The sequence below is a fragment of the Hemicordylus capensis genome, chromosome 3, assembly GCF_027244095.1.
Source record: "Hemicordylus capensis ecotype Gifberg chromosome 3, rHemCap1.1.pri, whole genome shotgun sequence".
In the NCBI taxonomy this organism is placed as follows: domain Eukaryota; kingdom Metazoa; phylum Chordata; class Lepidosauria; order Squamata; family Cordylidae; genus Hemicordylus; species Hemicordylus capensis.
In genome coordinates, this window is record NC_069659.1 from 87,618,040 (window position 1) to 87,633,691 (window position 15,652).

Below are 15,652 nucleotides of genomic sequence, written 5' to 3' on the forward strand. Positions count from 1 at the left end.
TGTTTCCTTTTTATCTAGTCACTAGTCACATTAGGCCCGTTACATTAACGGGCGCTAGAAGAATGCCGGGCCGCACCCGCCCCGCCGCACCACCATCACCGCATGGCTGGCGGGGCCGAGTGTGGCCGCTGCCAGCGGGCCCAGTCCCCCCGCCGCGACCGCCAGTGGGCCCAGTCCCCCTGCCATGGCCGCGGCTGCCAGCGGGCCCAGTCCCCCCGCCACGGCCACGGCCGCCAGCGGGCCCAGTCGCCCCCCCGCCGCCGCTGCCCGCATCGGGCCCAGTTGCCCCTCCGCGGCCTCCACTGCCATCGGGCCCAGCCCCCCCGCAGCCGCAGGGAGGGCGCCTCCCCGATGCTCCCAACATGGCGGCCGCTGCCCGCTCCGCTTCCCTTTTGCTGTGTTCTGCGCACACACGCGCCACGCATGCGCAGAACACCAGCCGCAGACACCCTAGCGTTTTATTATATACTAGTCATTAGGTCCGTTCCATTAATGAGCGCTAGAAGAGGCTCCGGCCGGGCCCACCACCCACCACCGCCCGCGGCTCCGGCTGGGCCCACCACCCACCGCGGCTCCGTCCGGGCCCGCTGCCCACCACCTCCCGCAGCTCCGGCCGGGCCAACCGCTGCCGCCCATGGCTCCGGCCGGGCCCACTGCTGCCTCGCACGGCTTCCCCCACCACCTCCTCGCCTTGGCCGGCCATGGCCGCCCACAGCCTGGCCCGCAGGTTCTCCAAGTGCGCCACGCATGCGCAGAACACACTCATGCACAGAACACCCGCCAGAGAAACGGATGCAGGTACCTTAGGGACACGGACACAGGTACCTTAGTGTTTTATTATATAGGATTGGGGGGGGGGTGCCTCAGTTTTTCATGTAAAATCAAATACATCTATTTACCACTACCAATAAATAGTAATAGCAAAACTAGTTTACAGCATAACAGGGCATTTAAGCAGAGACAGATGTAGAGGACTGGGTGCAATTCTGTTTCTCCTTTCTGCATTCACTGAACACGTAAGGGAGAACAAGTGAACAGGGCTATAGTGATTCATTAACCCCAACCTTTTCCCCGTCCTTTAAATTGTTTGGGAGCCGATAAGAGGAGGACGGTGCATTCCAGTCTAGAATTCTACACCTTTGCTGGCACATGAGAAGTAATACTTACAGAAGTAATACTGATGATGAAATAAGACCTAGTGCACAATATTATATTTTAATCTTCCTATCATCCCATCCTCACAATGTTTTCAGCGGAAAGCAAAACTATATCCAAGAGTTAGTTACAAATGACCATTTTTAGCCTTCTACGTGACAAGATGATACAAATGATCAAACTACCCTGGGGGGTTCACCCTGAAGAAATCGGGTTAGCTGCATGGACCAAATAGTTATAGTGCAATAAATATGTAGGGTAGAGTTTCCGGCTCCTGTCTGATGGACCCTTGTGTGCTATTAATGCCTTGGTCAAGAAACCTTTGGAATGTGCATCCTCTACCACAGGAGCCTCCTCCAGAAAAAGAACCAGCAACTGAAATGTAGAGAAGCTTTGCCTTTCTTGCCTTCCCATACATTCTGGAATTAGGACCATAATCTAGTATGCATAGCTCTGTGGAAAGTCGGCATATAAAGCTCTCTCTCTCTCTCTCTCACTCACTTACTCACTCACACACACACACACCTGCAGCATGGTCTAAGCATGGCAGCAAGAGTATCTGTAAGTAGCATCCCCTCAGGACTTTGAAGAATTTGGTCCTAAGTCTGTGACAGCTTAGATTTCAACTTGCTTGGAACAAAAAGTTCCCATGTACAAAGCAGCCCAGTATTCCCTAGAGAATATCAGCTATGCAGTCTTTTGAATTAGTTCCCGGGCATCTTAACTGCTACTGCAAATTCCAATTTCAGTATCTAAGCATTTTTCACCAACAATCACACTATTCAGTTGTAAAAAACTTTTCTTTCTTTCTTTCTTTCTTTCTTTCTTTCTTTCTTTCTTTTTCTTTCTTTCAAAAATCCCTCTCCCTTACTTCATGTGCAGGTACTTTTGTTTAATAATAATGAGGGAGTAGATATAAGAGAAAATGTATATCTTTCCAGGTGATATTTAAACCAGCAGCAATGTTACTACAGTGCTTCCATACTTGTACACAATGAAGGATAAAACTAGGCACGGAATTTGGCTGCTACCCTTTGATAGGGAAAACTTGTGATGTACTGGTATGTGGATTGCACTCATTGGAGCCATTAATAGCTCATAGAATACTACTTTTTAGATCTCACAGTGCTAAGTCGTACCTCTAAAGTTCATGCCCAGTTTAAGTTCTCGGAGAAGTAGGAAGAGCGAGGAATTCAGTCATAGTCATGTCTAGGTGCAGTCTTTACAAAAATAACTCAAAGTAACTTAAAGACATCTGTGACTTTGACTTTGCACAATCTATTCCGATTGCAATATCTGAAAGGTGGGTTTTTGGGTTGTTGTTTTTTTTGCAGATTAGTAAACGTTTTGGCAAAAAGCAGGATAAAAGAAGACAAAGGATGGTGGGAATTATTAAGACCATGTCTACCACTTTTCAACAAAAATGGTCATGGAATGTACTGGTGGGAACACGATATATGGGACTAGATGTTCTGAGGGTCAGAAATGTGCAAAATGTGGAAGTCTGATGTCCTGACCACTTCAAATGCCTCTTTGGTTTCTGATCCTTTTGCATTTGTTCTCTACAGTAATGAAGTCAAGAAACTTGTTTAAAAATGCATAATGGTATTATCAGGATGGAAGTCAAAATTTAAATTCTATGTGGTGTAGAAGGTGAAGAATACGGAATACATGGTTCCTGATTCACATCTCATAGGCAAAACTGAGATCTCTGCTTCCACATCCTTGTCAGATTATTTAAGTAAAGTCAGCAGAAGCTATTGCCATTCACGTCAATTAATTGGAAGCCGAGGATTGTATTCTGGATGCTGTTCTTTAGTTGGGAGCCTGCAGCTACACTTCTGCAGGAGAAGTGCACAAGAGAAACAAGCCTCAACAGGAGTTCAGTTACAGTGAAACTTCAGATTTATATTGACTTCAGGGATGGTGGTTCTTTGTAACTTTAAACTTTAAATCTTGGTTGGACCAATTAGGTCTTGTGTCTTGGATCCGTATCTGCAGGGACTGCTGAACAGCTTTCTGCGAATATTGTCAAGAGTTATTAGCCACACAGACATCCTCCACATGCTTCATCATTTGACAAAGGAGAGCATCCAAAAACAAAAAGGTCCCAATAACACTTCTAATTGGTTCCACCCTTTAGTTCTTTTCAAGTTGCCTTGCATCACCCATTATGCCAGTACAGCTCTTTTAACTGCTGTTTTGGCAAGCTGAGTCTCAGACGCCTCTCATTGATTGTGAATGGGCAAGTAGGACATAAACTGTGGTTCTCCCCTTCCCCTTTGCTATTGGCTAGATCAAAACGGAGAGGTACAAGCAACTCATTGAGAAGTTCTGTCTTGGGTAGCCTAATTTCTGTGTGGCCACACAAGCATTAAGTGAAAGTCTCATTTTTTGCCAACAGCAAAAATCATATTGAGTTCCACAGTGGAAGAAGCAAGATGGTATATTGATAAACTGAACATGTTATCATCCAATTCCCACGCACAGGAAAAAAGAGAGTGTTAAACAGCATTGCTGACAACCTCTGTGCCAGAAGGCCTTTTTTGTATGTGTGTGGGGGGGGCATCTTTTGCATTGTGAGAAAACAGAGGTACGATCAGAGGGTTGCTTATATTTTGTACTCGGGCACAAAGTAGAAATTAACACACTCCTTGTCGCAATGGAGAGTGGTACATATGTATTTAAATTGACACTCTTTTTTGGTGAGAAATACATGAACATGCAATCTGATCCTTTCTCAGACATGGTAATATACATAATAATTTGCTGTGGATAGTAGTGGGCCATTTTTTGGAATGTATTTTTACTTAAATAAAGTATCTCAAGAGACTCGAAATTTATGCATTTGATCAAGAAAACAAAAAATATCTCCATGCTGAGTAAGTAAACAACATCATGCACTACAGCTTCCCTTTATTTCTTCTGGGCAATGCAATTCTTAGTCACAGATGTAAACTACTGTAATAATAGTTCAATCTATTAAGTATTCATAATGCTTGTTCTGTGCAAAACCCAACCACCTCAAAGGCTATGTTCCAAAAACCAGTGAGTAACCACATTAAGGTAGCTTTCACCTAATGAACGGGGCTTGGTATAGAGAAGCAGGGTTGCCAGAACCTAAGGGGTATACTCGTGGGTCAAATGGGCCATAAGCCAGAATTTGGCTTTTTTAAAGCCAAATCTGGCCACCTAGGAGGGGAGGGGAAAGTTAAACTACTTTATCTGTATTGGAGTCACCCTGCAGCCTTCTGTCCAGGGACAGAAGGATCAGGATTACAGACCAAAAAAAGTACCAAATTAACTGGAATGAAGTGTGTGTGTGTGTGCGTGTGCGTACGAGCGAATGCATGTCTGTGAGGGTGAGAAAGAAAAATTACATGCAAATTGCCAAATGGTAGTATTTCTTGGGCTACGGACCTAAGCATACCTGGAAGTAAAATTCACTAAAATGAATGGAACTTTCTTCTAAATAATAAAGTTTAGGATACGGGTTTCTTTAATCAGAATATTCTTGGACTAAGGTGACCTTAACCTTGCACAGGAAGGAAAAGACACAATGTGGGTGACTAATTAAAGGCTTTAGGGTCTCAAAATAGAATTGCAAGTGACATAAATAGGATGCTTTTTACAACCTTTCATTATGCGGATGAATTTTGCAAAGAATGATAACAACATTGTGTGCCGTGGAGCAAATAACCCACATGCTATACCAATTAGTGACAAGTTGCTTTTACAGAAATAAAGCATACAAGGCTTTTTTTATTTTGAGGGCATGAATATGAACATAGAGCACTGAGAATTACATAATTATACTGGGTGAAGTGCCTCAATTCATTTTGTGTCATAAACATAGTCTATTAACTGTATGTTGAGACTGACAGGCAAATAAGAATATAAGAACATCAATTTCAGATCAAAATGGATTGAGGTGTCACATGGATTGTTGGCCAAGCTCCAAACAGCCTTATGCCTCAAGCACCTACAGGTTTTCCGAGAATTGTGTTAACTGTCCAGTGTTCCCTCTAACAGGGATTCCCAGATGTTGTTGACTATAACTCCCATAATCTCCAAACAAAGGCTATTGCAGCTGGGGATACTGGTAGTTGAAGTCAACAACATCTAGGAATCCCTGTTAGAACAAACACTGCAACTGTCCTTCAAAAAAGTAATGACCAGATCAGAAGAAAAAGGCTCCAGCAAGGAAAGATAAGGCCAGTATAGACTGTTGAGTGGCATTAACAACTGCATCACTAGCCACAGTGTTGCCATGATTATCTCACATTACTTACACTGCCACATATGACATCTCACAAGCAGTAATACGGTAGGACAAGTGGCCTACCCAGTTTTGGGAGCTGTGCAGGCTCCCGTTTTGTGATCATGTGTAAAAAGCAGGGTAGGAAGTGGTGGAAGCGATCATATGTGAGGCTCGGTCTGGGTAGGAGGGCTTTTCCTCCTATCTCATTAAACAGCTGGATACAGCTGTTGAGTAGAGCTCAGATAGCCTATAGAGAGATTGTGTATGTCAGTGTCAGATACACAAACTCTTAAATATTATAGTCATGAGACAGGCTACTCCAGTCACTGCCTCAAATCTTCCCTAAGGTACTCATAAGCAGTCTTAATTAAATTAATGGGACAAGTTTACTTGTCCCACTAATTTCAGTGGGAGTGCTCAGTGCTAATTTTCTGAAGACTGTCAGTCAGGCTGAGGAGGGGAGGGGTATGCTGAGCTTCCACATAGCCAGCCAATTGGGAGCAGAGAAAGAGGGTCTTCACTCTTCTCCCTCCTCTTCTGCAGCAGACACATCACTGAGGATGTGTCAAGCATCAAGCCGGTGATGATCCTCAGCTGGAGAACAAAAAGCATGATTGTGGCTTCAGAAGGCAGGAGGGCTCTGAGTAGTCCCCGAGAGCCCTTCAAGTATCCCTAGGGTACAAGAAACCCCTGTTGGGAACTCCTGTTGTAGTGCTTAGTGTAAAACCATGCTTAACCAGTACATATAGTAATCTGACTATACCACTGTTTTTCATATTTGATTAGCCTTATTCCCCTTTTTTTGGCATTGGGTAGATTTTCCAGTATTCCCGTCTCGCAACCTTAGCCAGGCAGCCGAGAACAAACACACAAAGCGAACCCTTATCTTCTTCTTTTTTCTGTTTTCACTGCGGATTGTAAACATTACTCAAATTCTTGCAGTGTGGGTTGGCAATTCACATTCTCACAATGGCAACAGGAGAGGCAGCATTGCCACACAGGGGAAAGCGCTCTTATACAATAGTCTTCTTTTCTAATATCGGCATTATGCCAGTAGTTGGCATTATCTTAACCCTTTGTGATGAAGAGATAGATATTAGCTTTGAAAGTCTAGCTTTCAACTGCTATCAGTAGAATTCTCTGTTCTCAAATGTCTTTCTAGGCTTAGCAGCCAACAAAAGTTTTAGTTCTTAGTTCAGAGCTAAAGGTCTTAGTCCAGCAGAGAATTATCAACATGTGGGTGTGATCCAAGAGGCAATGTGCACACACCAGAACTTTCTTGATGGTATTTTGTTGAGGTTTTTTGGCCACAGTGACTCAGTTTTCATGCAAAAGTGATTGTCTCCTTGACAGTGGGAACGTCAATGGTGAAAAGCATTAAATGCCTGTGAGGCTGTTCTCACGAGCAGCCAATAGCAGGCTCAGGCAGCCAATCCCACTCTTGGCTGCTTGTGAGTAGGAGTGGGAGGCAAGAGGCTGCCGAACACCCAGCAAACCCATCTGTGGAGCTCCCAGTGAAAGGAGCAAGCACTGGCAGGCTGCAGGGCTACCCACTGTGGGTACCCACAGTGCACCGTGCACTTGCATGGTGCATTATGGGAGTTCTTGGCGGGGTGGAACAATGCATTCCAGCCCCGCTGCTGGAGGTAGTGGAGGATCATCTGGGTGTGTGGTTCGCACACCCAGCGCCTTCCATGGATTGTCTGTAGGGAAGGGAAGGTAATGAAACCTTCCTCCCCGCCCGCCCGCCAAGCCCTTCTCACAGATAGTGACAAACGGCTCTGTGTTTATAGTTTAGTTTTCTTTATATGCATATTCTTTTTGTTTAACATATGCTTCATTGCATGTGATATCACAGATACTTTTCCTCTCAAAGCTCTCACTTCCAAAGTCAAATATACATATATTTGGTGTAATTGTACTGAATCAAAGATAAAACTGAATGACACCACAACAGAGCATGACCCAAGAACTCTCTTTTGTTCACATAGAGCAGTGCTTCTCAACCATCAGCAACATTTACTACTGTACAAGAATCATAATCCTTGAAGGTATCGTTAGTGTTATTACAAATATCTATGTACCAATTTCAACAAAAAGTTATCGGTTTATTCTGGGGTATGTGTGGGAAGAAGGTTTCTTGTGCCAAGGGCTCATAGTCTAAAATGAAACAACCACCACTGGTGCTGTGCTGAGGTTGGATAGGGACAGTTGCTTCCCCTCTGCTAAACTTAAAATAAAATAATCAACTCTTTAAAAGGTGCCTCTTTGCTCAGTAAGCAAGAGTATATGCTTCTTAGGCTGTGACTTAATCGGTATGATTAGTCACTAGTGGGGAGGGATAATTAATGTGATCTCAGTTAGTCATGACTAATTTGTCTCATTTATTTCAGTGGCAGTTACTCATGATTAACTAGTCTAGATGGTGCATATTGTCTCCATACCTTTAAGAAAAGATGCATTGCTAGTTGGTTGTTGCTGCTTGAAAACCATAGCCTGGTTCCCACAAGCAGCATTAGTGTAAGACAAGCCTCCTACTCAGGTTCAGCAGCTGTGTGTGCTTCTGATTTGTGATTGTGTGTGAAGAAAAAATAAAAAGCAAAATAGGAGCTGAGGGAATTGATCGTGTGTGAAGCTCCCACTAAGTTTCTTAGCCTTTTAAGTAGCAAATACTGTACTGCCTAACTTTTGGAAAATGTAAGAACTACCTCAGTTTTTCAGGATCTTATATTAAGAGTAATGTGAAAACCACATGTTGGAAGAAAGGCTGTACCGTATATAAGGGGCTGTGATATGACAGATGTCTGATGTTGTGTGCGTAGAGTTGCCACCTTTTACATCAGTGGTGCACATCGAGGAGGTACCTGGGCTAGAGGTGATGGTGGCCAAAACTAGGAGGGCTGAACCCAGGGCTGTGCAGCATGCCGAATTGTTTCTAGGAAAGAGAAAGTGCACACAATGTGCAGTGCACCAGTTTTCTTGCCATCTTTTAAGAGGAGGAAGGGCCAAGGTATAGAATTGTGTTCTGCAATATTAAAAACAATTGTCACAGAAAATATGCTAGAATTCTGTGAACCGTTGATCAGTTATTACATTATACTAGTACAGTTGTGCTAGTATAGTTAAGATGAGGAATGTTTTCAATATTCTGCCATTATAAGCCCTGAACATTCATTATTTATTTGTTTATTTGATTTCTATACCACCCTTCCAAAAATGGCTTTCTATTGCTTATAAAGTCAAAAGTATCCACCTAATTTGAAATTTTGCACACATCAACTAGGAGGCAAGAGACACCCCCTCCTTTCCAAATTTGGTGCAAATGTGATGCAAAATGACTAAGATACAGCAGTTTGCGTTAACTCCTAAATCGTACGACTTGCGAATCAAACAGCAATTTGCAGCACAGCCTGGGCACCTTTTAAAAGGGAGTAGAGAAGGTCCATACCTGTTTTTCTGCCACTCACCGCAGCTTCCTGCTTGGGCAGCACCTGCCTCCCCCCCAGCTTCCCTGTCTGATCCTAAAAAACATTCTCACCCAGCAACAAAAAACCATGATTCTGGTATAGTCGATGGAAGCTTCACTTGGCCATATTTAAGAAATTAAATGAAGCCTCCATAACCACAGGCAGTGGATCTCATGTAGAACCTCCATGTTCAAGGACATTCTACACCATAATAATAGGTTGTTGGCACTGGCTGGGAATAGTTTCTGGGATTTCCTTGCTGTACTTCTCTGGATCATTCTGGAGCATGTAGCTGAGCACTGTGAAAAATAGGCTGCTGGACTGTAGTACACATGCCTTTTCCAGCAGCATTTTGATAACTGAACCTGCAATTCTATATGCACACTTAGAAGGAAGTAAACTCCAGTAAAGTCAGTGGGACTTGTTGCTATATAATAAGGGAACAGTTAAACAATCTCTGAAAAATGTACTTGGGGGAGGGGAGAATAATGGAAATGTCTTTTTAAAAAATGTAACTGGAAAACAATGTAAAAATCCTGAGGTAAACCCAGCAGCACCCCACGCAGCACACAATTTGCTCTCAAATAATCTGACATCAGCCAAAACATCCCACAGGGCATAACAGCTGTTAGTATATTTAAAACAAAAATGCCAATAATCCTTCCTCTCCTACTTTGTAGAGAATACAGCAAGAAAGAGACAGTGACTGACATAATTGGAATATTACTCAAAGTAATCTTACCGAAATTAAAAGGACAAAATATTAAGGAATGCCTAATGTCCTCTTAATTTCAATTAGACTACTTTGAGTGAGCCATTATCCTATCAGCCATTAACCATTAAGTGGAGGCCTGAGGCTTAAAGGGAAGAAATATACTCAGTCTATGCTCAGAGGCTATGTCACTTGTGTACAACTTTTAAAATCTACTTTCTAGGCAGAAGGAAAAAAGACAGACACTAATCAGTATCATTAAAACATGAGACAACTTTATTAAAGCCCCTGGTGGCGCAGTGGTAAAAACTACCGCCCTGTAACCAGAAGGTTACAAGTTCGATCCTGACCAGGGGCTCAAGGTTGACTCAGCCTTCCATCCTTCCGAGGTCGGTAAAATGAGTATCCAGAATGTTGGGGGGCAATATGCTAAAAATCACTGTAAACCGCTTAGAGAGCTTCCAGCTATAGAGCGGTATATAAATGTAAGTGCTATTGCTATTGCTGCTATTAAAAGAGGAAGAAGAGCCAAGGCCAGAAGAGCTCATATCAGCTCCTCAGAGCTCTACTGTGGCCAGAGAACAGGCCCTGGGAAGGTGGGGAGAGAGCTGCTGTTCAAGGCCTGTGTGTCCTGAGTGAAGGAAGGAGAAAAAGGAGGATACAAGGGCTCCTATAGGTTTCCATCCCTTAACAGAGTTGGGGTTTCAAGATTACATATACATACCTGCTGGATCAGGCCCAAGGCCTATCTAGTCTAGCATAGACTAGACTAGCACTGTTTCACACAGTGGTCCACCAGATGCCTCTGGAAAGCCCACAGGCAAGAGCTGAGGGCATGTTCTCTCTCCTGCTGTTGCTCCCCTGCAACTAGTATATAGAGGCATCTTGCCACTTAGGCTGGAGGTGTCTTATAGCCCTCAGACTCGTAGCCATTGATAGACCTGTCCTCCATGAATGTATCTAAACTCTTCTTAAAGCCATCCAGGTTATTGGCTGTCACCACATCTTGTGGCAGAGAATTCTATAGGTTAATTATGTGTTGCATGAAATGTACTTCCTTTTGTCGGTCCTAAATTTCTTGGTAATCAGTTTCATGGGATGACTCCTGCTCCTAGTGCTATGTGAGAGGGAGAAATATTTCTCTCTATTAACTTCATCCATACCATGCATGATTTTATAGGCCTCTATCATATTTCGTCTCAGTCATCTTTTTTCTAAACTAAAACGGCCCAGGTGTTCTAGCCTTGCCTCATAAGGAAGGGTTTCTAGGCCACAATCATCTTGGTTGCCCTCTTCTGCACCTTCCCTAGTTCTATAATGTCCTTCCTATGGTATCCAGAACTATACACAGTACTGCAAATGTGGTCGCACCACAGTTTTGTATAAAGGCATTATAATATTAGCAGTTTTATTTTCAATCTCCCTCCTAATGATTCCAAGCATGGGTCTTTTTCGCAGCTGCCACACATTGAGTTGACACTTTCAACAAGCTGTCCACCATGACCCCAAGTTCCCTCTCCTGGTCAAGGACCAACAGCTCAGACCCCATCAGCGTATATGTGAAATTGTTGGGTTTTTTTGCCCCAATATACATCACTTTACACTTAATAACACTGAGCTGCATTTGACATTTTGTAGCCCACTTTCCCAGTTTGGTGAGGTCCTTTTGGAGATCCTCACAATCTGTTGTGGATTTCACTACCATAATTGTTTGGTATAATCTGCAAATTTGGCCACTTCGCTGCTTACCCTAACTTCTAGATCATGTATGAACAAGTTAAAGAGCATTGGTCCCAGTACAGATCCCTGGGGCACTGATCCCCAGGATACAGATCCACTTCTTACTTCCCTCCATTGTGAAAACTGTCAATTTATTCCTGCCCTCTATTTCCTCTCCTTCAACAAGTTAACAATCTACACATGAAGCTGTCCCCTTATCCTATGAGCAGGGCCTCAACAATTTTATCCTTGAGAATGTTTTCCATCAATTTTCCCACAACAGACGTTAAGCTAAGCGGCCTGTAATTTCTCTGATCCCCCCTGGATCCCTTTTTGAAATCAGTGTTACATTGGCTACTTCTAGAGTTCTAGTACAGAGCCTGATAGTAGGGATAAATTATATATTTTTGCAAGGAGGTTGACAATTTCACATTTGAGTTCTTTCAGGACTCTCGGGAGGATGCCATCTGGCCCTGCCAATTTGTTAATTTTAATGTTTCCAGACAGTTTAGAATGTTCTCTCTTGTCACCTCTATCTGACTTAGTTCTTTAGTCTCTGTCCCTGAAAGCTCAGTTCAGGTACAGGTATATGCTCAGTATCCTCCACTGTGAAGTCAGATGCAAAGAACTCGTTTAGCTGCTCTGCAATAGCAGTGTGCATGGAACCTCTCCAGGCAGTTCAGTTCTAATTCAAACCAAATCACAGGTCCATGAGCCGATTCAGTTTGTGCACTAGAACAGTTTCCTGCTTCTGATATATTTAAAGCAGTTTTTGTTATTCCCCTTGATGCTTTTAGCTAAATGTTCCTCAAACTCTCTTTTTGCATCCCTTATTGTTTCCTTGCATTTCTTTAGCCAGAGTTTGTGTTGCTTTCTGTTCTCTTTGTTTGGGCAGTCCTTCCACTTTCTGAAGATGGTCTTTTCTCCCTTTATAGCTTCCTTGACTTTACTTGTTAGCCATGCTGGCATCTTCCTGGACTTGGTGGTACCTTTACTCTTTTTCTGTATACATTCTAACTAGGCTTCTATTTTTGTAGTTTTAAATAAACTCCATGCAGTCTGGAACATGGAAATTGCAAGTTAAGATTCCCATCTTAACTTCTGCGCCAGAAAGCCAGCATGCTGTAATGGTTAGAGTGCTGCACTAGGACTGGGGAGACCCGAGTTCAAATCTCCATTCAGCCATGATACTTGCTGGGTGACTCTGGGCCAGTCACTTCTCTCTCAGCCTAACCTACTTCACAAGGTTGTTGTGAGGAGAAACAAGTATGTGGTATACCGCTCTGGGCTCCTTGGATGAAGAGAGGGATATAAAATGTTAATAATAATAAAATAATAATAATAATTCTGCTATCCCCTGGTATTGCTATGTCAATTATTTTAACTTGTTTTTCTTTCTTCTCGACTACAGTTATATCTGGTGTATTGGGTGGCAGATGTTTGTCTGTTTGACTTCCGACTACAAACAGACAAACATCTGCCACACAATACACCAGATATAACCGTAGTCGAGAAGAAAGAAAAACAAGTTAAAATAATCGACATAGCAATACCAGGGGACAGCAGAACAGAAGAAAAAGAAATAGAAAAAATCACCAAATACAAAGATCTACAAATTGAGATTGAAAGGCTGTGGCAGAAAAAGACCAAAATAATCCCAGTGGTAATTGGCGCCCTGGGTGCAGTTCCAAAAGACCTTGAAGAGCACCTCAACACTATAGGGGCCACAGAAATCACCATCAGCCAATTACAAAAAGCAACTTTACTGGGAACAGCCTATATTCTGCGACAATATCTATAACAACAGCAACAACATTGACAATAAAATTCAGCCATCCCAGGTCCTTGGGAAGGACTTGATGTCTGGATAAAACAAACCAGTCAGTAACACCTGTCTGACTGTGTAAATAAATAATAATAAATAATAATAATATAATATAAGTTGTAAAGACTTTGTACCGTCTGGTATATGATGATGGCTTTAGAAATGAGGCTCAATGCACCTACGCTTTTCCTTGGTCTTGCAGTTGGACATTGGGCTGGGGAAGGATACATCCAGGCAGACTTTTAGCAAGTACAGTTTCCCTAATCACTTCCCAGAGATGCCCCTTATGAATTTCTGCCTGATGTATCTCTAATCAAGGCAAAGTATGGTGCATGGAGCCTCTTTTCTAAAGCCATAATCATATACCAGACTGTACAAAGTCTTTATAGCTTATATGGTGTGAAAGTTAGGATGGTTAAATTGCTTAACTTGCAATTTCCATTCTTTTTTAGAGCATAAGTGAAAATGTAAAGCATCTTAACTATCATCTTAAACTGGTTTTTGGATTACTAAATATTTATCTCATACCTCAGCCAAAGTAAAATGTTTGACACATTCCACGTGTCACCTATTTCATAGTAGAAAACCATAAAATTAAAAGCAACAGCTTAGTACCATGTTGTATTCTACCATGCAACCTTTCATGTTTTGTTCATTAATTAGAAGTTTGTCCTAGTGGGGATCATGTAGCGTGTGTGTGTGCAGGGGATGGGAGGTGGAGTCAGGAAGGGAAGAAGAAGGAGAAATGAGTTGTTTGTGAATAAAGCTTAGTTAAACAAAAATGATTGAGGAAAGCAGCTATAAAACATACCACTAGTCTGCTACATGACTAGCTAACTTTTGTCACCTAGCCGCTTTTTAAAATACCTATATTCACTTTGCATAGTTTCATTCCCTCCCACCGCCCACTTCTTCCTGGCATCTTTAACAAACTCTTTCCAGTTGCAATCAGATTATTCTGAGATAGTCTATTTTGTCATTACCCTTACTTCTGTCATTTTTCTTACAGAGCTATTTTAATTCCACACTGATAGAAATATCAAAAGTAATTGTGATTAAGTTAACTTATATTGGCTACGTTGATTGAGGTTTGGAGACCTGTGCTTTATTTGCATCCATTTTAAAAAAGTGCTTAAACTCCACTTCAGGAGGCAGCCAAAGTTAGCAAAGCTGATCCTGTTTGGTATATGCCTGTGTGTTCCTTTACTTTATTTGAATCCTGTTGGTCAAACATAAGCCAGTTTGTGTATTCTGTCCCTCACCTAGGCAACTTAAAACCTGCTTTCCTGGAATTCCCCAATTTAAATGCTAATCAGCCTTGTTGCAAGCCAGAGGTGCTTGAGTGCATGAGTACCACCTCCCATGCTCGGCTGTAATCAGCTTTTCACAACCCTTGCCTTTTGCCATCTCTCTTTGACTTGTAAAATATTGATTGGTTCACATTACCAGTGGTGAGTAGACCCTCCTTTGCCCAATCCGGATGGGTTTAGTTCTTTTAAAGAGAGGTAGGTCCAGGAAGTTCTCCTTCTTCTCTTTCTGTCTATTCTTCCTAAAACCTGCGTAAAGAACATATGGGCATTTTCCATATAGGGCTTTTAGCTCGCATCTCTTCTGAAATGGAGGGTGTGCGTTCACATATCTGCCAGATTTACTTCAAAGTCCCTGCGAGCTATCGGAGCACTTCACACACAATTTGTGTTTTTCATTGCGCATTAAGAGTGTAGCCCGATTTATATCCAGGGTTAAAATAACCCACTTTTTGCGTCAGTTTTTTGGAGCAACTTCGAATTCTCCATAAAGCTTCGCAGTAAACTTGCAGTAAAGCCTGCTGTATGAAAATATTCATGATGAAGTTGAGGTTGCCCCAGAAACAATGCTATCTGGCCATTTTGATATAGTTTGAACATGGACTCATAAAAGTGTGTTTGTTCCTTTTGACCTAGTGGGCCAAATAAACTTTGCTATTTAACCAGCTTAGAATTATATTCTTTCTCTTCATGTTTTGAATACCAAGTGATTTGCTTTCCTAATAATAAACCTATGCAGAGGCACTTGTACCCCGGACTTTGGGGCTGAGTTCCAGGGCCTCCACACCCCATGAAGCCCCCCAAATCCTCTTTAGTCTGTCCTGGGTGGTGTGGTTTGTGTCCCCAAGAACCTCTTTAGTCTGTCCTGGGTGGTATGGTTTGTGCCCTCAAGAACCTACATTAAAAAATGATGCTTAACTTGCAGCGGTGTGGTGGGGGCAGTGGCCTCCAAAGGCCTTTAGGTCCAGGCTCCAAAATTACTTCGGTGCACCTCTGAACTTATGCTCATCTATTTCGCTACACTGATTCTAGGTTTACACTGTCAGCACTGCAGGGTGTGGTCAGGACCACACCTTCCAGTGCTGTTAAGCCCACTAGCCATGCGTTCATTGAACATGTGAGAGGGAACCAATGAACAGGTTGTGTATGTTTTCAGGTCTCGGGACAAGGAGCAACAAAACAACAGGGAAAACCCAGGAACAAAGG

General features: G+C 42.7%; 1 protein-coding gene across 9 annotated transcripts in view; it reads left to right on the plus strand.

Annotated features, from left to right (window-relative positions):
• Positions 1–15,652, plus strand: part of EVA1C (eva-1 homolog C) — a 99,444-nt gene that overhangs the window by 35,654 nt on the left and 48,138 nt on the right. The window contains exon 1 of one of the 9 annotated variants that reach the window (XM_053308867.1): positions 13,841–14,644. The exons of the other annotated variants lie outside the window; for them this stretch is intronic. Coding sequence (XP_053164842.1) covers positions 14,620–14,644 — 25 coding nt within the window. The 5' untranslated portion in view covers positions 13,841–14,619. Of the gene's footprint in view, positions 1–13,840; positions 14,645–15,652 lie in introns of those variants that run through there. 9 annotated transcript variants of the gene reach the window in all.